Source organism: Pangasianodon hypophthalmus, chromosome 18 (assembly GCF_027358585.1).
Source record: "Pangasianodon hypophthalmus isolate fPanHyp1 chromosome 18, fPanHyp1.pri, whole genome shotgun sequence".
NCBI lineage: Eukaryota > Metazoa > Chordata > Actinopteri > Siluriformes > Pangasiidae > Pangasianodon > Pangasianodon hypophthalmus.
In genome coordinates this window covers 223,183-249,426 of record NC_069727.1, presented here as the reverse complement: position 1 = coordinate 249,426, position 26,244 = coordinate 223,183, and the positions used below count along the sequence as shown (strand labels likewise).

Below are 26,244 nucleotides of genomic sequence, written 5' to 3'. Positions count from 1 at the left end.
ACCCACTTTCTGTCCCTGCTCATGATAAGCCACGCCCACATTCCCCAGCGTTATTTTTTAAAAACAATGCTGTGATTTGATCGAGAGCAGCAGCTTTAAACGGACGCAGTCTTCATGATGCTAAACCGGTGGCCATAAGCTTCCGTTTAAATGTTAGCGAGTAGAAAATCTTTAATATCTCAATAACAAATCATATTTTTAATCAAGACGGCGATGTTTATCTTCTTTAATTAAACATAATCGACGGCAGTGTTGGCGAGCTTAGCTGAAGCTAGCTAATAAGCTAGTTCTACGTAAGTAATGAGCTAGGTAACAAGCGTAAAACAAAACACTTTGAAAGAATAAAGTAATAAAGTGCAATAAAATTATTCTGTTCCTGAATTTGCTGATTAATGAGGAAAATCAGGATTTGAATATAAAATAAAATAGTGTATTTTCGTATTTATCGTGCAGCTCACTCTTTCACACGTTACGTAATAAATCTCTTTCTTTCATTAAAGCACTTCGAAGCACTATATAAAAAAATCAGGCAATAAAAATGATCAGACTCAATAAAAGGTGATAAAATGATGTAAACCACTGTATCAGCTCTAACAGCGTGTCACATTCAATAAATAAATAATAAATACATCAATATAAAAATGTCTAATCGTGTCTGTTGCGTCTGCGAAGCCCCGCCCCCAACTCATCCGGACACATTTTAGCCACGCCCCCTTCTTCATCCATGTTCCCTCCCTGTTCGTCATTATACAAATCCTCATCATACTCCTCTGTGGCCACGCCCACTTCTTCATCACGCTCCTCCTTCATCTCCTCGTCGTGTTCTGTGGCCCCGCCCACTGCGTCCTCATGCTCCTCCTCCAGAGTCGGCATGCTGAAGTCGCTCTCCTCGCCGCCGTCTCTCTCTCCAGCTGTCTGTGGTTTGGTGCTCGTTTCCGTGCCGAGGGTTTCCATGGCGCTCAGCGACTCGATAAGGTTGTCAAGGTTACGCTCACATGATGCCTCTGAAAAGCACAAACAGGAAGTGGGGGTGACGTCTCGACCAATCAGAGGAGATGTGTTCTGTTTTCTTCACATGCGCGCGCGCACACACACACACACACACACACACAGAGCAGAGTGCAAACACACTGTCTCTCTCTCCCACACACACACACACACACTCGTTAATCAAACACAGATTAATAAAAATAAAGATATCTGAGGTGCACGATATTACGATTTAATCATCTGTATGATTTACGGTTGCGTGATGCAGCGAAACTTCGGTACTTTTTCAATTGTAAAATACGAAAAATGGTTTAATTCCAGTTTGTTCATTTCAGTGTGGTGATGTCGTATTCCCTGGACGAGTTCTACTAATCAACAGCAAGGCAAACCACACACACACACACACTCTCACACACACACACACACACACACACTCTCACACACACACACACACACACACTCTCTCACACACACACGTGCTCACAGCTCAGGCGAACCCATCTGGTTTCCTTTCACACCTGCAGCTCCTCTGACCCACAGTAATCCAAAAGCACAACTCGAATCTGGCAAAACATCTCACTGATAAACATCCTGACCATCAGGGCAACGCCGTCAGGTTAGCCAATTCTCCCTAATTAATGACCCACACCGTCAGGTTAGCCAATTCTCCCTAATTAATGACCCACGCCGTCAGGTTAGCCAATTCTCCCTAATTAATGACCCACACCGTCAGGTTAGCCAATTCTCCCTAATTAATGACCCACGCCGTCAGGTTAGCCAATTCTCCCTAATTAATGACCCACACCGTCAGGTTAGCCAATTCTCCCTAATTAATGACCCACACCGTCAGGTTAGCCAATTCTCCCTAATTAATGACCCACGCCGTCAGGTTAGCCAATTCTCCCTAATTAATGACCCACGCCTTCAGGTTAGCCAATTCTCCCTAATTAATGACCCACGCCTTCAGGTTAGCCAATTCTCCCTAATTAATAACCCACGCCGTCAGGTTAGCCAATTCTCCCTAATTAATGACCCACGCCGTCAGGTTAGCCAATTCTCCCTAATTAATAACCCACGCCGTCAGGTTAGCCAATTCTCCCTAATTAATAACCCACGCCGTCAGGTTAGCCAATTCTCCCTAATTAATGACCCACGCCGTCAGGTTAGCCAATTCTCCCTAATTAATGACCCACACCGTCAGGTTAGCCAATTCTCCCTAATTAATGACCCACGCCGTCAGGTTAGCCAATTCTCCCTAATTAATGACCCACACCGTCAGGTTAGCCAATTCTCCCTAATTAATGACCCACGCCGTCAGGTTAGCCAATTCTCCCTAATTAATGACCCACACCGTCAGGTTAGCCAATTCTCCCTAATTAATGACCCACACCGTCAGGTTAGCCAATTCTCCCTAATTAATGACCCACGCCGTCAGGTTAGCCAATTCTCCCTAATTAATGACCCACGCCTTCAGGTTAGCCAATTCTCCCTAATTAATGACCCACGCCTTCAGGTTAGCCAATTCTCCCTAATTAATAACCCACGCCGTCAGGTTAGCCAATTCTCCCTAATTAATGACCCACGCCGTCAGGTTAGCCAATTCTCCCTAATTAATGACCCACGCCGTCAGGTTAGCCAATTCTCCCTAATTAATAACCCACGCCGTCAGGTTAGCCAATTCTCCCTAATTAATGACCCACACCGTCAGGTTAGCCAATTCTCCCTAATTAATAACCCACGCCGTCAGGTTAGCCAATTCTCCCTAATTAATGACCCACACCGTCAGGTTAGCCAATTCTCCCTAATTAATGACCCACGCCGTCAGGTTAGCCAATTCTCCCTAATTAATGACCCACGCCGTCAGGTTAGCCAATTCTCCCTAATTAATAACCCACACCGTCAGGTTAGCCAATTCTCCCTAATTAATAACCCACGCCGTCAGGTTAGCCAATTCTCCCTAATTAATGACCCACGCCGTCAGGTTAGCCAATTCTCCCTAATTAATAACCCACGCCGTCAGGTTAGCCAATTCTCCCTAATTAATGACCCACACCGTCAGGTTAGCCAATTCTCCCTAATTAATGACCCACGCCGTCAGGTTAGCCAATTCTCCCTAATTAATAACCCACGCCGTCAGGTTAGCCAATTCTCCCTAATTAATGACCCACGCCGTCAGGTTAGCCAATTCTCCCTAATTAATGACCCACGCCTTCAGGTTAGCCAATTCTCCCTAATTAATGACCCACGCCGTCAGGTTAGCCAATTCTCCCTAATTAATGACCCACACCGTCAGGTTAGCCAATTCTCCCTAATTAATAACCCACGCCGTCAGGTTAGCCAATTCTCCCTAATTAATAACCCACGCCGTCAGGTTAGCCAATTCTCCCTAATTAATGACCCACGCCGTCAGGTTAGCCAATTCTCCCTAATTAATAACCCACGCCGTCAGGTTAGCCAATTCTCCCTAATTAATGACCCACGCCGTCAGGTTAGCCAATTCTCCCTAATTAATGACCCACACCGTCAGGTTAGCCAATTCTCCCTAATTAATGACCCACACCGTCAGGTTAGCCAATTCTCCCTAATTAATGACCCACGCCGTCAGGTTAGCCAATTCTCCCTAATTAATGACCCACGCCTTCAGGTTAGCCAATTCTCCCTAATTAATGACCCACGCCTTCAGGTTAGCCAATTCTCCCTAATTAATAACCCACGCCGTCAGGTTAGCCAATTCTCCCTAATTAATGACCCACGCCGTCAGGTTAGCCAATTCTCCCTAATTAATAACCCACGCCGTCAGGTTAGCCAATTCTCCCTAATTAATGACCCACGCCGTCAGGTTAGCCAATTCTCCCTAATTAATGACCCACGCCGTCAGGTTAGCCAATTCTCCCTAATTAATAACCCACACCGTCAGGTTAGCCAATTCTCCCTAATTAATGACCCACGCCGTCAGGTTAGCCAATTCTCCCTAATTAATGACCCACGCCGTCAGGTTAGCCAATTCTCCCTAATTAATAACCCACACCGTCAGGTTAGCCAATTCTCCCTAATTAATGACCCACACCGTCAGGTTAGCCAATTCTCCCTAATTAATAACCCACGCCGTCAGGTTAGCCAATTCTCCCTAATTAATGACCCACACCGTCAGGTTAGCCAATTCTCCCTAATTAATAACCCACGCCGTCAGGTTAGCCAATTCTCCCTAATTAATGACCCACACCGTCAGGTTAGCCAATTCTCCCTAATTAATAACCCACACCGTCAGGTTAGCCAATTCTCCCTAATTAATAACCCACACCGTCAGGTTAGCCAATTCTCCCTAATTAATAACCCACACCGTCAGGTTAGCCAATTCTCCCTAATTAATGACCCACGCCGTCAGGTTAGCCAATTCTCCCTAATTAATGACCCACACCGTCAGGTTAGCCAATTCTCCCTAATTAATGACCCACACCGTCAGGTTAGCCAATTCTCCCTAATTAATGACCCACGCCGTCAGGTTAGCCAATTCTCCCTAATTAATGACCCACACCGTCAGGTTAGCCAATTCTCCCTAATTAATAACCCACACCGTCAGGTTAGCCAATTCTCCCTAATTAATAACCCACGCCGTCAGGTTAGCCAATTCTCCCTGATTAATAACCCACACCGTCAGGTTAGCCAATTCTCCCTAATTAATAACCCACGCCTTCAGGTTAGCCAATTCTCCCTAATTAATGACCCACGCCGTCAGGTTAGCCAATTCTCCCTAATTAATGACCCACACCGTCAGGTTAGCCAATTCTCCCTAATTAATAACCCACGCCGTCAGGTTAGCCAATTCTCCCTAATTAATAACCCACACCGTCAGGTTAGCCAATTCTCCCTAATTAATAACCCACGCCGTCAGGTTAGCCAATTCTCCCTAATTAATGACCCACGCCGTCAGGTTAGCCAATTCTCCCTAATTAATGACCCACGCCGTCAGGTTAGCCAATTCTCCCTAATTAATGACCCACACCGTCAGGTTAGCCAATTCTCCCTAATTAATGACCCACACCGTCAGGTTAGCCAATTCTCCCTAATTAATAACCCACACCGTCAGGTTAGCCAATTCTCCCTAATTAATGACCCACGCCGTCAGGTTAGCCAATTCTCCCTAATTAATGACCCACGCCGTCAGGTTAGCCAATTCTCCCTAATTAATGACCCACGCCGTCAGGTTAGCCAATTCTCCCTAATTAATAACCCACACCGTCAGGTTAGCCAATTCTCCCTAATTAATGACCCACACCGTCAGGTTAGCCAATTCTCCCTAATTAATGACCCACGCCGTCAGGTTAGCCAATTCTCCCTAATTAATGACCCACGCCGTCAGGTTAGCCAATTCTCCCTAATTAATAACCCACACCGTCAGGTTAGCCAATTCTCCCTAATTAATGACCCACACCGTCAGGTTAGCCAATTCTCCCTAATTAATAACCCACGCCTTCAGGTTAGCCAATTCTCCCTAATTAATGACCCACGCCGTCAGGTTAGCCAATTCTCCCTAATTAATAACCCACGCCTTCAGGTTAGCCAATTCTCCCTAATTAATGACCCACGCCGTCAGGTTAGCCAATTCTCCCTAATTAATGACCCACACCGTCAGGTTAGCCAATTCTCCCTGATTAATGACCCACACCGTCAGGTTAGCCAATTCTCCCTAATTAATGACCCACACCGTCAGGTTAGCCAATTCTCCCTAATTAATGACCCACACCGTCAGGTTAGCCAATTCTCCCTAATTAATGACCCACGCCGTCAGGTTAGCCAATTCTCCCTAATTAATGACCCACACCGTCAGGTTAGCCAATTCTCCCTAATTAATAACCCACGCCGTCAGGTTAGCCAATTCTCCCTAATTAATAACCCACGCCGTCAGGTTAGCCAATTCTCCCTAATTAATGACCCACACCGTCAGGTTAGCCAATTCTCCCTAATTAATAACCCACGCCGTCAGGTTAGCCAATTCTCCCTAATTAATAACCCACGCCGTCAGGTTAGCCAATTCTCCCTAATTAATAACCCACACCGTCAGGTTAGCCAATTCTCCCTAATTAATAACCCACGCCGTCAGGTTAGCCAATTCTCCCTAATTAATGACCCACGCCGTCAGGTTAGCCAATTCTCCCTAATTAATAACCCACACCGTCAGGTTAGCCAATTCTCCCTAATTAATAACCCACGCCGTCAGGTTAGCCAATTCTCCCTAATTAATGACCCACGCCGTCAGGTTAGCCAATTCTCCCTAATTAATAACCCACACCGTCAGGTTAGCCAATTCTCCCTAATTAATAACCCACGCCGTCAGGTTAGCCAATTCTCCCTGATTAATAACCCACGCCGTCAGGTTAGCCAATTCTCCCTAATTAATGACCCACGCCGTCAGGTTAGCCAATTCTCCCTAATTAATAACCCACGCCGTCAGGTTAGCCAATTCTCCCTAATTAATAACCCACGCCGTCAGGTTAGCCAATTCTCCCTAATTAATGACCCACGCCGTCAGGTTAGCCAATTCTCCCTAATTAATGACCCACGCCGTCAGGTTAGCCAATTCTCCCTAATTAATAACCCACACCGTCAGGTTAGCCAATTCTCCCTGATTAATAACCCACACCGTCAGGTTAGCCAATTCTCCCTGATTAATAACCCACGCCGTCAGGTTAGCCAATTCTCCCTAATTAATGACCCACGCCGTCAGGTTAGCCAATTCTCCCTAATTAATGACCCACGCCGTCAGGTTAGCCAATTCTCCCTAATTAATGACCCACGCCGTCAGGTTAGCCAATTCTCCCTAATTAATGACCCACGCCGTCAGGTTAGCCAATTCTCCCTAATTAATAACCCACACCGTCAGGTTAGCCAATTCTCCCTAATTAATAACCCACACCGTCAGGTTAGCCAATTCTCCCTAATTAATAACCCACGCCGTCAGGTTAGCCAATTCTCCCTGATTAATAACCCACGCCGTCAGGTTAGCCAATTCTCCCTAATTAATGACCCACGCCGTCAGGTTAGCCAATTCTCCCTAATTAATAACCCACGCCGTCAGGTTAGCCAATTCTCCCTAATTAATAACCCACGCCGTCAGGTTAGCCAATTCTCCCTAATTAATAACCCACGCCGTCAGGTTAGCCAATTCTCCCTAATTAATGACCCACGCCGTCAGGTTAGCCAATTCTCCCTAATTAATAACCCACGCCGTCAGGTTAGCCAATTCTCCCTAATTAATAACCCACACCGTCAGGTTAGCCAATTCTCCCTAATTAATGACCCACGCCGTCAGGTTAGCCAATTCTCCCTAATTAATAACCCACACCGTCAGGTTAGCCAATTCTCCCTGATTAATAACCCACGCCGTCAGGTTAGCCAATTCTCCCTAATTAATAACCCACGCCGTCAGGTTAGCCAATTCTCCCTAATTAATAACCCACACCGTCAGGTTAGCCAATTCTCCCTAATTAATAACCCACACCGTCAGGTTAGCCAATTCTCCCTGATTAATAACCCACGCCGTCAGGTTAGCCAATTCTCCCTAATTAATGACCCACACCGTCAGGTTAGCCAATTCTCCCTAATTAATAACCCACGCCGTCAGGTTAGCCAATTCTCCCTAATTAATAACCCACGCCGTCAGGTTAGCCAATTCTCCCTAATTAATGACCCACGCCGTCAGGTTAGCCAATTCTCCCTAATTAATGACCCACGCCGTCAGGTTAGCCAATTCTCCCTAATTAATAACCCACACCGTCAGGTTAGCCAATTCTCCCTAATTAATAACCCACGCCGTCAGGTTAGCCAATTCTCCCTAATTAATGACCCACGCCGTCAGGTTAGCCAATTCTCCCTAATTAATGACCCACGCCGTCAGGTTAGCCAATTCTCCCTAATTAATGACCCACACCGTCAGGTTAGCCAATTCTCCCTAATTAATAACCCACACCGTCAGGTTAGCCAATTCTCCCTAATTAATGACCCACGCCGTCAGGTTAGCCAATTCTCCCTAATTAATAACCCACGCCGTCAGGTTAGCCAATTCTCCCTAATTAATGACCCACGCCGTCAGGTTAGCCAATTCTCCCTAATTAATAACCCACACCGTCAGGTTAGCCAATTCTCCCTAATTAATAACCCACGCCGTCAGGTTAGCCAATTCTCCCTAATTAATAACCCACACCGTCAGGTTAGCCAATTCTCCCTAATTAATAACCCACACCGTCAGGTTAGCCAATTCTCCCTAATTAATGACCCACGCCGTCAGGTTAGCCAATTCTCCCTAATTAATGACCCACGCCGTCAGGTTAGCCAATTCTCCCTAATTAATGACCCACGCCGTCAGGTTAGCCAATTCTCCCTAATTAATGACCCACACCGTCAGGTTAGCCAATTCTCCCTAATTAATGACCCACGCCGTCAGGTTAGCCAATTCTCCCTAATTAATAACCCACGCCGTCAGGTTAGCCAATTCTCCCTAATTAATAACCCACGCCTTCAGGTTAGCCAATTCTCCCTAATTAATGACCCACGCCGTCAGGTTAGCCAATTCTCCCTAATTAATAACCCACGCCGTCAGGTTAGCCAATTCTCCCTAATTAATGACCCACGCCGTCAGGTTAGCCAATTCTCCCTAATTAATAACCCACGCCGTCAGGTTAGCCAATTCTCCCTAATTAATGACCCACGCCGTCAGGTTAGCCAATTCTCCCTGATTAATGACCCACACCGTCAGGTTAGCCAATTCTCCCTAATTAATAACCCACACCGTCAGGTTAGCCAATTCTCCCTAATTAATGACCCACGCCGTCAGGTTAGCCAATTCTCCCTAATTAATAACCCACACCGTCAGGTTAGCCAATTCTCCCTAATTAATGACCCACGCCGTCAGGTTAGCCAATTCTCCCTAATTAATGACCCACGCCGTCAGGTTAGCCAATTCTCCCTAATTAATGACCCACGCCGTCAGGTTAGCCAATTCTCCCTAATTAATGACCCACGCCGTCAGGTTAGCCAATTCTCCCTAATTAATGACCCACGCCGTCAGGTTAGCCAATTCTCCCTAATTAATAACCCACACCGTCAGGTTAGCCAATTCTCCCTAATTAATAACCCACACCGTCAGGTTAGCCAATTCTCCCTAATTAATGACCCACGCCGTCAGGTTAGCCAATTCTCCCTAATTAATGACCCACACCGTCAGGTTAGCCAATTCTCCCTAATTAATAACCCACACCGTCAGGTTAGCCAATTCTCCCTAATTAATAACCCACGCCGTCAGGTTAGCCAATTCTCCCTAATTAATAACCCACGCCGTCAGGTTAGCCAATTCTCCCTAATTAATAACCCACGCCGTCAGGTTAGCCAATTCTCCCTAATTAATAACCCACACCGTCAGGTTAGCCAATTCTCCCTAATTAATGACCCACGCCGTCAGGTTAGCCAATTCTCCCTAATTAATGACCCACGCCGTCAGGTTAGCCAATTCTCCCTAATTAATAACCCACACCGTCAGGTTAGCCAATTCTCCCTAATTAATGACCCACACCGTCAGGTTAGCCAATTCTCCCTAATTAATGACCCACACCGTCAGGTTAGCCAATTCTCCCTAATTAATGACCCACACCGTCAGGTTAGCCAATTCTCCCTAATTAATAACCCACGCCGTCAGGTTAGCCAATTCTCCCTAATTAATAACCCACGCCGTCAGGTTAGCCAATTCTCCCTAATTAATGACCCACGCCTTCAGGTTAGCCAATTCTCCCTAATTAATAACCCACGCCGTCAGGTTAGCCAATTCTCCCTAATTAATAACCCACACCGTCAGGTTAGCCAATTCTCCCTAATTAATGACCCACGCCGTCAGGTTAGCCAATTCTCCCTAATTAATGACCCACGCCGTCAGGTTAGCCAATTCTCCCTAATTAATGACCCACGCCGTCAGGTTAGCCAATTCTCCCTAATTAATAACCCACACCGTCAGGTTAGCCAATTCTCCCTAATTAATGACCCACACCGTCAGGTTAGCCAATTCTCCCTAATTAATGACCCACACCGTCAGGTTAGCCAATTCTCCCTAATTAATAACCCACACCGTCAGGTTAGCCAATTCTCCCTAATTAATAACCCACGCCGTCAGGTTAGCCAATTCTCCCTAATTAATGACCCACGCCGTCAGGTTAGCCAATTCTCCCTAATTAATAACCCACGCCGTCAGGTTAGCCAATTCTCCCTGATTAATAACCCACGCCGTCAGGTTAGCCAATTCTCCCTAATTAATGACCCACGCCGTCAGGTTAGCCAATTCTCCCTAATTAATAACCCACACCGTCAGGTTAGCCAATTCTCCCTAATTAATAACCCACGCCGTCAGGTTAGCCAATTCTCCCTAATTAATGACCCACGCCGTCAGGTTAGCCAATTCTCCCTGATTAATAACCCACGCCGTCAGGTTAGCCAATTCTCCCTAATTAATGACCCACGCCGTCAGGTTAGCCAATTCTCCCTAATTAATAACCCACACCGTCAGGTTAGCCAATTCTCCCTGATTAATAACCCACGCCGTCAGGTTAGCCAATTCTCCCTAATTAATGACCCACGCCGTCAGGTTAGCCAATTCTCCCTAATTAATAACCCACACCGTCAGGTTAGCCAATTCTCCCTAATTAATAACCCACACCGTCAGGTTAGCCAATTCTCCCTAATTAATGACCCACGCCGTCAGGTTAGCCAATTCTCCCTAATTAATGACCCACGCCGTCAGGTTAGCCAATTCTCCCTAATTAATAACCCACACCGTCAGGTTAGCCAATTCTCCCTAATTAATAACCCACACCGTCAGGTTAGCCAATTCTCCCTAATTAATGACCCACGCCGTCAGGTTAGCCAATTCTCCCTGATTAATAACCCACACCGTCAGGTTAGCCAATTCTCCCTAATTAATAACCCACGCCGTCAGGTTAGCCAATTCTCCCTGATTAATAACCCACACCGTCAGGTTAGCCAATTCTCCCTAATTAATAACCCACACCGTCAGGTTAGCCAATTCTCCCTAATTAATGACCCACGCCTTCAGGTTAGCCAATTCTCCCTAATTAATAACCCACACCGTCAGGTTAGCCAATTCTCCCTAATTAATGACCCACGCCGTCAGGTTAGCCAATTCTCCCTAATTAATGACCCACGCCGTCAGGTTAGCCCATTCTCCCTAATTAATGACCCACGCCGTCAGGTTAGCCAATTCTCCCTAATTAATGACCCACGCCGTCAGGTTAGCCAATTCTCCCTAATTAATGACCCACGCCGTCAGGTTAGCCAATTCTCCCTAATTAATGACCCACACCGTCAGGTTAGCCAATTCTCCCTAATTAATGACCCACACCGTCAGGTTAGCCAATTCTCCCTAATTAATAACCCACGCCGTCAGGTTAGCCAATTCTCCCTAATTAATGACCCACGCCGTCAGGTTAGCCAATTCTCCCTAATTAATAACCCACACCGTCAGGTTAGCCAATTCTCCCTGATTAATAACCCACGCCGTCAGGTTAGCCAATTCTCCCTAATTAATAACCCACGCCGTCAGGTTAGCCAATTCTCCCTAATTAATAACCCACACCGTCAGGTTAGCCAATTCTCCCTAATTAATAACCCACGCCGTCAGGTTAGCCAATTCTCCCTAATTAATAACCCACGCCGTCAGGTTAGCCAATTCTCCCTAATTAATAACCCACACCGTCAGGTTAGCCAATTCTCCCTAATTAATGACCCACACCGTCAGGTTAGCCAATTCTCCCTAATTAATAACCCACGCCGTCAGGTTAGCCAATTCTCCCTAATTAATGACCCACGCCGTCAGGTTAGCCAATTCTCCCTAATTAATGACCCACGCCGTCAGGTTAGCCAATTCTCCCTAATTAATAACCCACACCGTCAGGTTAGCCAATTCTCCCTAATTAATGACCCACGCCGTCAGGTTAGCCAATTCTCCCTAATTAATGACCCACGCCGTCAGGTTAGCCAATTCTCCCTAATTAATGACCCACGCCGTCAGGTTAGCCAATTCTCCCTAATTAATGACCCACGCCGTCAGGTTAGCCAATTCTCCCTAATTAATAACCCACACCGTCAGGTTAGCCAATTCTCCCTAATTAATGACCCACACCGTCAGGTTAGCCAATTCTCCCTAATTAATGACCCACACCGTCAGGTTAGCCAATTCTCCCTAATTAATGACCCACGCCGTCAGGTTAGCCAATTCTCCCTAATTAATAACCCACGCCGTCAGGTTAGCCAATTCTCCCTAATTAATAACCCACGCCTTCAGGTTAGCCAATTCTCCCTAATTAATGACCCACGCCGTCAGGTTAGCCAATTCTCCCTAATTAATAACCCACGCCTTCAGGTTAGCCAATTCTCCCTAATTAATAACCCACACCGTCAGGTTAGCCAATTCTCCCTAATTAATGACCCACACCGTCAGGTTAGCCAATTCTCCCTAATTAATAACCCACGCCGTCAGGTTAGCCAATTCTCCCTAATTAATAACCCACGCCTTCAGGTTAGCCAATTCTCCCTAATTAATGACCCACGCCGTCAGGTTAGCCAATTCTCCCTAATTAATAACCCACGCCGTCAGGTTAGCCAATTCTCCCTAATTAATGACCCACACCGTCAGGTTAGCCAATTCTCCCTAATTAATAACCCACGCCGTCAGGTTAGCCAATTCTCCCTAATTAATGACCCACACCGTCAGGTTAGCCAATTCTCCCTAATTAATAACCCACGCCGTCAGGTTAGCCAATTCTCCCTAATTAATGACCCACGCCGTCAGGTTAGCCAATTCTCCCTAATTAATGACCCACGCCATCAGGTTAGCCAATTCTCCCTAATTAATAACCCACGCCGTCAGGTTAGCCAATTCTCCCTAATTAATGACCCACGCCGTCAGGTTAGCCAATTCTCCCTGATTAATGACCCACGCCGTCAGGTTAGCCAATTCTCCCTAATTAATAACCCACGCCGTCAGGTTAGCCAATTCTCCCTAATTAATAACCCACGCCGTCAGGTTAGCCAATTCTCCCTAATTAATAACCCACGCCTTCAGGTTAGCCAATTCTCCCTAATTAATGACCCACGCCGTCAGGTTAGCCAATTCTCCCTAATTAATGACCCACGCCGTCAGGTTAGCCAATTCTCCCTAATTAATAACCCACGCCGTCAGGTTAGCCAATTCTCCCTAATTAATAACCCACGCCTTCAGGTTAGCCAATTCTCCCTAATTAATGACCCACACCGTCAGGTTAGCCAATTCTCCCTAATTAATGACCCACGCCGTCAGGTTAGCCAATTCTCCCTAATTAATAACCCACGCCGTCAGGTTAGCCAATTCTCCCTAATTAATGACCCACGCCGTCAGGTTAGCCAATTCTCCCTAATTAATGACCCACGCCGTCAGGTTAGCCAATTCTCCCTAATTAATAACCCACACCGTCAGGTTAGCCAATTCTCCCTAATTAATAACCCACACCGTCAGGTTAGCCAATTCTCCCTAATTAATAACCCACACCGTCAGGTTAGCCAATTCTCCCTAATTAATGACCCACACCGTCAGGTTAGCCAATTCTCCCTAATTAATAACCCACGCCGTCAGGTTAGCCAATTCTCCCTAATTAATGACCCACACCGTCAGGTTAGCCAATTCTCCCTAATTAATAACCCACGCCGTCAGGTTAGCCAATTCTCCCTAATTAATGACCCACACCGTCAGGTTAGCCAATTCTCCCTAATTAATGACCCACGCCGTCAGGTTAGCCAATTCTCCCTAATTAATGACCCACGCCGTCAGGTTAGCCAATTCTCCCTAATTAATGACCCACGCCGTCAGGTTAGCCAATTCTCCCTAATTAATAACCCACGCCGTCAGGTTAGCCAATTCTCCCTAATTAATAACCCACGCCGTCAGGTTAGCCAATTCTCCCTAATTAATAACCCACACCGTCAGGTTAGCCAATTCTCCCTAATTAATAACCCACACCGTCAGGTTAGCCAATTCTCCCTAATTAATGACCCACGCCGTCAGGTTAGCCAATTCTCCCTAATTAATAACCCACGCCGTCAGGTTAGCCAATTCTCCCTAATTAATGACCCACGCCGTCAGGTTAGCCAATTCTCCCTAATTAATAACCCACACCGTCAGGTTAGCCAATTCTCCCTAATTAATGACCCACGCCGTCAGGTTAGCCAATTCTCCCTAATTAATGACCCACGCCGTCAGGTTAGCCAATTCTCCCTAATTAATAACCCACGCCGTCAGGTTAGCCAATTCTCCTGTATACGGCATCATTATGATGAAATTGTTTAATGGGATAGCTCGTACAGGTCAGCCTAGCTTTTCTAACACTACTCTTAATGTTCGTTATAATATTGCAGAGTGACTCATTATTCCTGTTCATCACTTTTAATGGGTTACAGACACAAATATTATTGCGCTTATAAATATCTTTATTTAAAACACGCAAGCCTAAAGACTGGTCAGAAACACGACGATGGAAGACGTGAACAAACAGAAATGGTAAAAATCCGCTGAGCTCGGAGAACACAGATCCAGCACTCAGGATATTACTATAAACTGACAGAAGTGTCGTCTTTAAAACATTCTGTACATCGCATCTACAATTTCTAAGAGCGTTCCGTCCTCGTGGCTCAGTTCAGCAACTCACATCTGCAGAAAAATCTCACCAGCAACCCAAAATAAGCACCATGCTCGATTCACTTGTATCGATTCAGAATCGATTCGTTTCACTTGAATTGAATCCCTTTCGCACTGCAGTTGAACATTGCTAGGGTCTGACTGGACGCGTACCAGGAGCACTTTAATACTGGCTAACAGGGGTGTGAATCATTGAATCATTATCTGATTCTTTTAGTAATGATTCAACGCAGCATTTGACTCAATTTGATTTGTTTCATTTATTTAATTCAATTTGATTCGTTTCAGCATCATTTGATTAGAAGCAACACAGTGTGTGATAAAACCTCACATCTCATCATGATTCGATTCAGAGTCACTAAATAAATGATTCAGTGAGTAATGAAACCTGAATCATTGTGGCACAGTGTTGAAAAACAGCCCTGATCACTTTACTACAGTTTGATTAAATTATGTAAAGAGTGTGTGTGTGTGTATTTGTGTGTGTGTGTGTGTGTGTGTGTGTGTGTGTGTGTGTACCCGTTGGTGCGTATTGCATCCCCCGTTTCTTCATCAGGTGTCGGATACACTGCAGCTGGGTCATGATCTCATTCTTCTGATCCATTGCCACAGACTTCACACTAAACACACACACACACACCCACACAGAGATAACATCATCACTTAGTGAACACACTTAGTGTATGGCTCTGCATGCGTGTGTGTGTGTGTGTGTGTGTGTGTGTATGTGTGTGTGTGTGTGTGTGTGTGCGTGCGTGCTTACCAGTTAGTCAGAGGATCGAGTTGTGTGAGGATGGAGTTCAACATTTTCTCCGTCTGAGCCAAACGCTGCTCCAGCTCATTCAGCTGATTCTCTACACACACACACACACACACACACACACGCACACACACACACACACACGCACACACAGTTTCATTTACAGCATCTATCCGTCTGTCTATGTTTAAGTGTCATGATTTTTCCTCACACATTCCCTCCATTTACACACACACACACACACACACACACACCTGTCTCCTCAGATTTGCGGAGTCCTCGGGCGGTTCTCTCTTTCTGAGCGCGTGTGTCGTCTGCAGACTTTATCTGTACACACAACACACACCATCAGCACTGTGTGTTTATCTTAGTATTATTATTATTGTTATTATTATTATTATTATTGTTATTAATGACATTGAGATGACCTTGAGGAACTTGTACGCGGCGAACAGTCCGACTCCGATGGCGTACAGCGGCATTAGTGTGAACACGTAGCCCTTATTGTTGCTGCTGATTTTGGCTTTCTCCTTCCTCACTTCCTGTTCCACCAGCCGCTGGACCTGCTGCACGTTGTCAGGGGGGCCACGCTGAGGGGGGGCGGGGCCGGGGGCGGGGCCAGGGTGAGGGCCTGCGGGAGACACCCACACACACACACACACAGGTACACTAATGAGCACACAGCAGCCTGACCTACACACACACACACAAACACACACACGCACACTCTCTCTAACACACACACAGGTACACTAATGAGCATACAGTAGCCTGACCTCCACACACACACACACACACACACACACACAGCACACATCCTGCTATGTTTCATTAGTGTTTAACACTTATTAACACACATTACTCACACATACACCTCACTGCACAAACAACTCCTCACAACAGTACACTCACTGGTATTGTTCTCCCAGTTTTTAGGAGAGCAAAAGTATTGGCACAGAAGTCTTAGAGTAAATTAAAATAAACACTTAATATTTCATTGCATATTCATTGCAAACAGAATTAAAAACTTCACAAAGCTCCTTGAGATAACAGACGCTAGAAGTACATAGCTAAAGACGCGGTATCGATTTACACCACGTCCAAGGCTTCCTTTACTACTAAAGACCAGTTACAATTTATTTAATTTTATTGTTTTCACTCACGTGAGTGAGCTGCACAGAAATCCATTGAGTGCACTTTCTATATCTTTCAGTAATCAGTAAACAGGAGAGTCTGCTCAGCTTGGCTGGAAGGGGGCGTGGCTGAGGGGCGGGGCGGGGCATGGTTGGGAGGATGAGCGTGGATGAGAATCGGCATGAGGGGCGGGACATGGCTGAGATGGGGTGTGGCTGAGAGGATGTGGCTGAGAGGGGGTGTGGCTGAGAGGATGTGGCTGAGAGGGGGTGTGGCTGAGAGGGGGTGTGGCTGAGAGGGGGTGTGGCTGAGAGGGGGTGGCTAAGGAGCAGGATGTGGCTGAGAGGGGGTGGCTGAGGAGCAGGACATGACTGAGAGGGGGTGTGGCTGAGAGGGGGTGTGGCTGAGAGGGGGTGTGGCTGAGAGGGGGTGGCTAAGGAGCAGGATGTGGCTGAGAGGGGGTGGCTAAGGAGCAGAATGTGGCTGAGAGGGGGTGTGGTTGAGGAGCAGGACGTGGCTGAGAGGGGGTGTGGCTGAGAGGGGGTGGCTGAGGAGCAGGACATGGCTGAGAAGATGTGGCTGAGAGGGGGTGGCTAAGGAGCAGGATGTGGCTGAGAGGGTGTGGCTGAGAGGGGGTGTGGCTGAGAGGGGGTGGCTGAGGAGCAGGACATGGCTGAGAAGATGTGGCTGAGAGGGGGTGGCTAAGGAGCAGGATGTGGCTGAGAGGGGATGTGGCTGAGAGGGGGTGTGGCTGAGAGGGGTGTGGCTGAGAGGGGGTGACTAAGGAGCAGGATGTGGCCGAGAGGGGGTGGCTGAAAATATCGGTATATATTATATTTCAAATGGTACGATATCATAATTTTGCTCAGTTCAGTATTTCATTCGCTGCTGTTCCTGAAGTTCACCACTACGCGGCACTGTTACCCAAACTGACGCGAAACCGGCAAGCGTGAAAACGACAATGGATCAAACAAGTGAAACTCACTCTACACATCTGAAATTAATAAATAAAGAAAGCGTTAGAAGTGAAATATGGCATTACTTTGCCTACAAAAGTGATGAAAAAGGTGAACCAACTGACATTAATTGACCAGTTTGCAAGCGCTGCTATAAGTCCTGTGCTGCCATGGAGGCAACACATCAAAAAGGGGGTGGCTGAGAGGTGGTGGCTGAGGAGCAGAACATGGCTGAGAGGGGGTGGCTGAGAGGGTGTGGCTGAGGAGCAGGGGGTGGCTGAGAGGGGGTGTGGCTGAGAGGGGGTGGCTGAGAAGGGGAGAGGGGGTGTGGCTGAGAGCAGAACGTGGCTGAGAGCAGAACGTGGCTGAGAGGGGGTGGCTGAGAGGGGGAGAGGGGGTTTGGCTGAGAGCAGAACGTGGCTGAGAGGGGGAGAGGGGGTGTGGCTGAGAGGGTGTGGCTGAGAGGGGGTGGCTGAGAGGGTGAGAGGGGGTGTGGCTGAGAGCAGAACGTGGCTGAGACGCGCACGCTGCCTCTCTGTAACGCGCACGCTGCCGCTCTGTAACGCGCACGCTGCCGCTCTGTAACGCGCACGCTGCCGCCCTGTAACGCGCACGCTGCCGCCCTGTAACGCGCACGCTGCCGCTCTGTAACGCTCGCTGCCGCTCTGTAACACGCACACTGCCGCTCTGTAACACGCACACTGCCGCTCTGTAACACGCTCGCTGCCGCTCTGTAACACGCACACTGCCGCTCTGTAACACGCACACTGCCGCTCTGTAACACGCACACTGCCGCTCTGTAACACGCACACTGCCGCTCTGTAACACACACACTGCCGCTCTGTAACACGCTCACTGCCGCTCTGTAACACGCACACTGCCGCTCTGTAACACGCACACTGCCGCTCTGTAACACGCTCACTGCCGCTCTGTAACACACACACTGCCGCTCTGTAACGCGCTCGCTGCCGCTCTGTAACGCGCTCGCTGCCGCTCTGTAACACACACACTGCCGCTCTGTAACACACACACTGCCGCTCTGTAACACGCTCACTGCCGCTCTGTAACACACACACTGCCGCTCTGTAACACGCACACTGCCGCTCTGTAACACGCACACTGCCGCTCTGTAACACGCTCACTGCCGCTCTGTAACACACACACTGCCGCTCTGTAACACGCTCACTGCCACTCTGTAACACACACACTGCCGCTCTGTAACACGCTCACTGCCACTCTGTAACACACACGCACGCGCTGCCGCTCTGTAAAGCACTAACTCACCTTTCCGGAAACGCGGATCGAGCGCCTTGTTGTCTCGCGCGCTGCCGCCGGTGAAGAAGCGCGGGAAGATGACGAAGAGGCAGATCGCGGCGGTGAAGAGCAGCACGAGCTGCTGAGAGGAGGACAGAACCATGACGCGCGCGCTGCTCCGACACCACCGTTACTGTTACAGTCCGCGCGAGGAGCCGAACAGCTGCTACAGCTTTACTACAACCACTTCCGCTTCCGGTCTCTCTCTCTCTCTCTCTCTCTCTCTCTCTCCCAGCACACGCGCTCAATGAGGAACAACAACAAACGCGTCATCACCAACGTCATCATCAGCGCCCTCTACCGCAGCGGAGACACACACACACACACACACACATACACACACACTCATACAGACATATATACAAACACACACACACACACTCATACAGACATATATACAAACACACACACACACACACACACTCATACAGACATATATACAAACACACACACACTCATACAGACATATATACAAACACACACACACACACACACACACTCATACAGACATATATACAAACACACACACACTCATACAGACATATATACAAACACACACACACACACACACACTCATACAGACATATATACAAACACACACACACACACACACACACTCATACAGACATATATACAAACACACATACACACACTTGTTTATTTCTTTTGAATCATTTGTTAGGTTTTGTTTATTTTTATTTGCTTGGTTTTCAGTTATTTTAACATTTAATTTAATTAGTCTCAGTAAATAAAATGTTTTTATTGCTTGTAATGTAACTACATTAACACAAACATGAAATAAATAAATATTTTCATTTGACTTACTTGCAAAAACATTGAAAACAACAACTAAACGCGTATATAAGTGAGAAAATATTATTTTCTTAACAAAATAAACAAATCCTAACACAACTAAATACATATACAACTGATTACAAAGATGTCCTAAATACCTACGCAAACAAACCTTGAAACGCTTTCATTTTTTATTAATAACTGAACAATACGCGATGCCTATCTAAATGAATTACTAAGAATGTAATTATTTATTTATTTTTATAAGGAACAAAAAGTGTATAAAATACTATAGAGTTAAAATGGATTAGGAGAAAACGCTATCTGCGGCCGAATTATGAGATCTCTCTTCCTCCGCCTCAGTAGGATCCAGATGTGCTGCTTTATCGTTCCAGCTGTGTGTTGAACAGATAAAACTGCTGTTTATCAGGAGAAAAAAAGACAGATGCGATAGAACGAATGTATGGCATCAACATAAAGTGCAATTAGAATTCTGAGATCAGCTTCCGCATTCACGTGAACTTTTAAGAAAGTTTAAAAATTAGGTTCCTAGTTTGAACACTGGGTGTCGCTATCACATAAGAATGAATCTGAAATTACAGCTCCATCAACGTTGCCAGGCTACTGGCAGCACCACAGACACAAGAAATGCAAAAGATTACAGATGCAACAGCAAAATGAATCATTCTCACTGAATTCAGAGGGAAGTGTGTTTAATCTGTCAGCAATCAGCTGCTGTGGGATACGTTAAGAAACATGATTTAATTCAATTCAATTTTATTTTATTTGTATAGCGCTTTTAACAATGGACATTGCCACAAAGCAGCTTTGCAGAAATAAATACATTCAGGATATAAATTTTAAATTCATGAATTTATTTTAATATGAAATTCATTATAGTTTTCACATGAAGTCTGTTTTGTTGGTTATCAGCTGTTCACTGATGGAGACTTGAGTGCAAAGCCATCTTCATGGTTTTTAAGTGGCACCATCCTCAGTAATCTCATGTATCTTCAGGCCGTCCATGTGGACCATCCTCAGCAGCATCCAAACGTCCCAGTTCACCACAACACTCTATGCCTGTGAAACCCTCCAGACCTGCTCCTGTACCTAAGAAAAAACTATTCACTAAAGGCTTGACTAAACAAATATGTTTTCAGCCTAGACTTAAACACTGAGACTGTGTCTGAGCCCCGAACACTAAGTGGAAGGCTGTTCCATAACTGTGGGGCTTTGTATGAGAAAGCTCTACCCCAGCTGTAGCCCGCACTATTCGAGGTACCAACAAATAGCCTGCATCTTTTGATCTGAGTAGGCGTGACGGATCATAAAAGACCAAAAGTTCGCTCAGGTACTGTGGCGCGAGACCATTTAGTGCTTTATAGGTCAATAGTAGTATTTTATAATCAATACGAAATGTGATTGGGAGCCAATGCAGTGTGGATAAGATAGGGGTGATGTGGTCATATCTTCTGGTTCTAGTAAGGATTCTTGCTGCTGCATTCTGGACTAACTGGAGCTTGTTTATGCTCCTACTGGAACATCCAGACAGTAAGGCATTACAATAATCCAACCTAGAGGTAACAAAAGCATGAACTAGTTTTTCTGCATCGTGTAGTGACAGTGTATTCGTTATATTAGCAATATTATTATAATTAATATTGCTAAGTAATTGCTAATTAATAATAATAATAATAATAATAATCTAGGAAATGTAGAATGAACTTTATGAAGTTTTTTTTTCACCACAGAGAACTGATGACTGTGTTTTTCTTTTTCATCAAAATATAAAAAAATATTCCCACAATATGAAAATAGGTTTATAATCCACACACTTCAGCATTTCACTTCCTGGTTGAGAGAGTTATTCCAGTCACTGTGGATTTTTTTTTCACATTCATTCATTTATGAGTGTGTTTGCTAGCACTTTTTATGCTAATGCCCTTCAGTTTGTGGATTAACATCAATCAGCAAACTTCTCCTCCTGCATTGTGGAACTGAAAACTCTCAAAGCTTAGAGGTCAAGTTCAAGTTTAACCTTAGTTTTGAGCTTTTAAGGAAGCTAAAAACACATAACTATACAAAAGAAGCCCTGATTTTGAGCATGTGGAATGTAAAGAGTACTATAGTGCGCTAGTTCACACAGTGCAGGGTGAACAGGAACAACTTCTACACACTGCTGTCTCACACACAACGATGTGTCTTATAGGAAAATAATGATGTGATAAAGGACAGTTACTGTTACCGCCACAAAGTTAATTATTTTTCTATAACAGCGTGTCCCCAAGTGTTTTATTCCTCTTATACCACAGCATGGTTGAATGCTCAAATATGATTGGTCAGAAGGTGTGCATTAATTTTGTATTACAGCACGGCACTTGGGGGAGGTACATCACACCCACCCAGCATGCATTATTTTCCTATAACAGCACGGTCTGTTGTGTGTTGTTCCTTACATACCGCAATTTACCAACAATTACAGTTTCTTATTTATTACAGAACAACATGTAAATAACTTTCTATCCATTTATAGTTATATTTAATGTTTGGTGAAACACGTTAGTTCCTGTTATCACTTACATTACAGCAGCTATAAACAGTCCTTCCCTCACCAGCCTCTCTCTATTCTTTTTAAAAAATGCAGTTTGTCATGTTACTGAGAAACCTGCATACCTGTGATTTGCAGCTGCGCTACTGTCAGAGCTGCTGTTACGGAAAATTAATGAACACCTTCTGACCAATCACAATGCAGAATTCAACAACAGGGCAGTGTACATAAATCAAATAATGAACTGCTGAAGTGTACACCTGGTTTGGAGCTGTCATCGATTACACTGTGTGTGTGTGTGTGTGTGTGTGTGTGTGTATGTGTGTGTGTGTGTGTGTGCGCGTGTATGTGTGTGGGGGGGGGGATGGGTGAGATGTTCAGGAGGGTGTGTGTCCATGCAGCTGAAGTGTGTAAACCAGCTCATCAGGATTTTCTACCTCATTTCGTTGAACAAGATTTTAAAACCAGGTTTAAATTCTTCCGAGAGTTGAACCTGGCTGTGAATTTATTAACAAACCAGAGGGACATCTTGAAGTTCTACGCTGGAATTTTAATACTGCCGTTATTCATAAAAACACACAGTGTACAATTCCCAAACTCAGTTCACTAACTAACAGGCCTAAGAGGCATTACACTTTCATACACTTCAGCTATCTGTCCTGATGAGTCCCATAGCCAGGAAGTATTTTGAAACAATTAAAACCATGTTAGTAACAGAGGAAAATAACATTTTATTGTATAAAACCAGATCTACGGTTTATTTTCTTCTTCCGCAGGTACTTCATTATGCATGACCTGCATATCCCTGAGCTCAGAGTGTAGTATAGCGAGCTGGTTTTCAAACAGAGAATGGAAAAATGCATGATTCTGATTGGTTAATTCTGTTTCTTAAAATCAATTTTGTTATTACACAAACTAAGGGATGTATTCATTTGCTCATTTGAGGTTTGAAGAAGTTAGATATGGAATTATAAATAATTTCTATTATTTTGTGGATCACCTGTTGACCTGGAAAGTTTGCCTTCTTGAAATGTGGATGTTCCAGTTCCCACCGGTATGACCTGTCTGATGGTCACATCTGAAACCCGATACTTTTATCCTCATCTCTATTAACCTGTGCCTTGTTTGAGTCCCAGAGAGACAAAGCAACTGAAGTGTAATTTACGTAAAAGAGAAGTCACTAAAACCGTCACTAAAATTGAATAAATTCTGAATATTTAATAAGTATTAAAGTGGTGATGGAGTTTCAGTAGATGGAGCACAGGTGCATGAGCATTTGCAGTGTAGTTTGTATAAATAAGCTCCACCCACTGGTCTCAGAGATCATATGTAAACACACACACACACACACACACACACACACACACAAGCGAGTGCAGTTCTACAATTCTTACGCTGTCCTCATTAAGGTAAAATTTGACATGCTTTTTCAATAATTACTGTAATTGTAATGATAATCTCCAGTTAACTATATAATCATGAAGTCCTGATCATTTCCTCTGATTCTGTCTTGTCTTTTAAGAAACTTTAAAGAGTCATAGTAAACATGGTGTGCATCACCTGCATATCCCTGAGCTCAGAGTGTAGTATAGCGAGCTGGTTTTCAAACAGAGAATGGAAAAATGCATGATTCTGATTGGTTAATTCTGTTTCTTAAAATCAATTTTGTTATTACACAAACTAAGGGATGTATTCATTTGCTCATTTGAGGTTTGAAGAAGTTAGATATGGAATTATAAATAATTTCTATTATTTTGTGGATCACCTGTTGACCTGGAAAGTTTGCCTTCTTGAAATGTGGATGTTCCGGTTCCCACCGGTATGACCTGTCTGATGGTCACATCTGAAACCCGATACTTTTATCCTCATCTCTATTAACCTGTGCCTTGTTTGAGTCCCAGAGAGACAAAGCAACTGAAGTGTAATTTACGTAAAAGAGAAGTCACTAAAACCGTCACTAAAATTGAATAAATTCTGAATATTTAATAAGTATTAAAGTGGTGATGGAGTTTCAGTAGATGGAGCACAGGTGCATGAGCATTTGCAGTGTAGTTTGTATAAATAAGCTCCACCCACTGGTCTCAGAGATCATATGTAAACACACACACACACACACACACACACACACAAGCGAGTGCAGTTCTACAATTCTTACGCTGTCCTCATTAAGGTAAAATTTGACATGCTTTTTCAATAATTACTGTAATTGTAATGATAATCTCCAGTTAACTATATAATCATGAAGTCCTGATCATTTCCTCTGATTCTGTCTTGTCTTTTAAGAAACTTTAAAGAGTCATAGTAAACATGGTGTGCATCACCTGCATATCCCTGAGCTCAGAGTGTAGTATAGCGAGCTGGTTTTCAAACAGAGAATGGAAAAATGCATGATTCTGATTGGTTAATTCTGTTTCTTAAAATCTGGAAGACTGTGGTTTTTGACTGAAATGTTTTCTATCAAATTCTGTGGCATGTTCTTAAAGATTCCATAATTATTTATTTTATCATAAAATGTAGATTCATCATAATGTCTTTGGGTCGTGTCCTAATGGAAGAGCGTTCGGGTCGCGTCCTAATGGAAGTGCGTTCGGGTCGTGTATCTAATGGAAGTGCGTTCGGGTCGTGTTCTAATGGAAGAGCGTTCGGGTCGTGTCCTAATGGAAGAGCGTTTGGGTCGCGTCCTAATGGAAGAGCGTTCGGGTCGTGTCCTAATGGAAGAGCGTTCGGGTCGCGTTCTAATGGAAGAGCGTTCGGGTCGCGTCCTAATGGAAGAGCGTTCGGGTCGCGTCCTAATGGAAAAGCGTTCGGGTCGTGTTCTAATGGAAGTGCGTTCGGGTCGCGTCCTAATGGAAGAGCGTTCGGGTCGTGTTCTAATGGAAGAGCGTTCGGGTCGTGTTCTAATGGAAGAGCGTTCGGGTCGTGTCCTAATGGAAGAGCGTTCGGGTCGTGTTCTAATGGAAGAGCGTTCGGGTCGCGTTCTAATGGAAGTGCGTTTGGGTCGTGTCCTAATGGAAGAGCGTTCGGGTCGTGTCCTAATGGAAGAGCGTTCGGGTCGTGTTCTAATGGAAGAGCGTTCGGGTCGTGTATCTAATGGAAGAGCGTTCGGGTCGTGTTCTAATGGAAGAGCGTTCGGGTCGTGTCCTAATGGAAGAGCGTTCGGGTCGCGTTCTAATGGAAGAGCGTTCGGGTCGCGTCCTAATGGAAGAGCGTTCGGGTCGTGTCCTAATGGAAGAGCGTTCGGGTCGCGTCCTAATGGAAGTGCGTTCGGGTCGCGTTCTAATGGAAGAGCGTTCGGGTCGCGTGACACTCTTTTGAAAGGAATTCTCCTAAATAGGCAATATTTTTTAAAATAAGCGCAGCTGCAGTATTACAGGTGTCTCTCTCAGTGTACGCACTTTCATAATCCTCATCATTTCATAACCAAGTACCCAAATGTGACGTCTACTAATGTTCGTTTTTTCAGTTAAAATGTTGAAATGTGCTAAATTTGCTTGACAGGAAGTGACAGGAAACAGGGCAAGAGTTTGCAGTGATACTGCAATGTGTTGTCTCTATAAAGCAGGGAGCAGGAAACAAGTATAAGTTATAAACTCAGAATCAGACCTGAGGACAGAAGTGGAATTACACTGATGTGACTTTAAAATATAAACATTTCAGATTTTTTACAGCTTCAGCATTTTGTTCTTTCCATTAAACTCTCTATTTCAGTTTGTTAATCCTGAACTCAACCTGAATCAGTATTTATTCTAATATTTATATATGTGTATATCAAATGGCAAAATACAGTGTCACACACACACACACCCACCCATGCGACGTGCACACATCCAAGCGCACACACACTCACACACACACACTCACACACACGTGATCAGAGACAGCAGTAGGTTTGAGTGAGCAGCACTGCAACCACGATCATCAAGGTAAACTTTTTTTTACTTTAACTTCACTTCACTTCATCACTAAAACCTTTAGGGCACTTTATTTAGCGTACTGTCTGTTTTAGGAGTGTGAAGTGTGA

At 45.1% G+C, this 26,244-nt stretch overlaps 2 protein-coding genes across 4 annotated transcripts in view; one reads left to right on the top strand and one right to left on the bottom strand.

Moving 5' to 3' along the window:
* Nucleotides 1–567: 567 nt before the first annotated feature.
* ccdc107 (coiled-coil domain containing 107) lies at nucleotides 568–19,102 on the bottom strand. The gene is made up of 6 exons (XM_034313389.2): nucleotides 18,851–19,102; nucleotides 15,905–16,107; nucleotides 15,731–15,803; nucleotides 15,480–15,570; nucleotides 15,236–15,336; nucleotides 568–1,004 (listed from the first exon to the last, which is right to left on the bottom strand). Exons 1-6 carry the CDS (start codon nucleotides 18,981–18,983, stop codon nucleotides 646–648), a joined length of 960 nt encoding a protein of 319 aa, XP_034169280.1. The 5' UTR covers nucleotides 18,984–19,102; the 3' UTR covers nucleotides 568–645.
* A 5,230-nt stretch (nucleotides 19,103–24,332) lies between these two features.
* The window catches only part of cmah (cytidine monophospho-N-acetylneuraminic acid hydroxylase), a 33,540-nt gene continuing 31,628 nt past the window's right edge, over nucleotides 24,333–26,244 (top strand). Inside the window, exon 1 of one of the 3 annotated variants that reach the window (XM_026928102.3) lies at nucleotides 24,333–24,393. The gene's annotated coding sequence lies outside the window, so the exon portion shown is untranslated. Of the gene's footprint in view, nucleotides 24,394–26,012; nucleotides 26,147–26,244 lie in introns of those variants that run through there. The other 2 variants (XM_034313090.2, XM_026928101.3) reach the window with 2 other exon arrangements.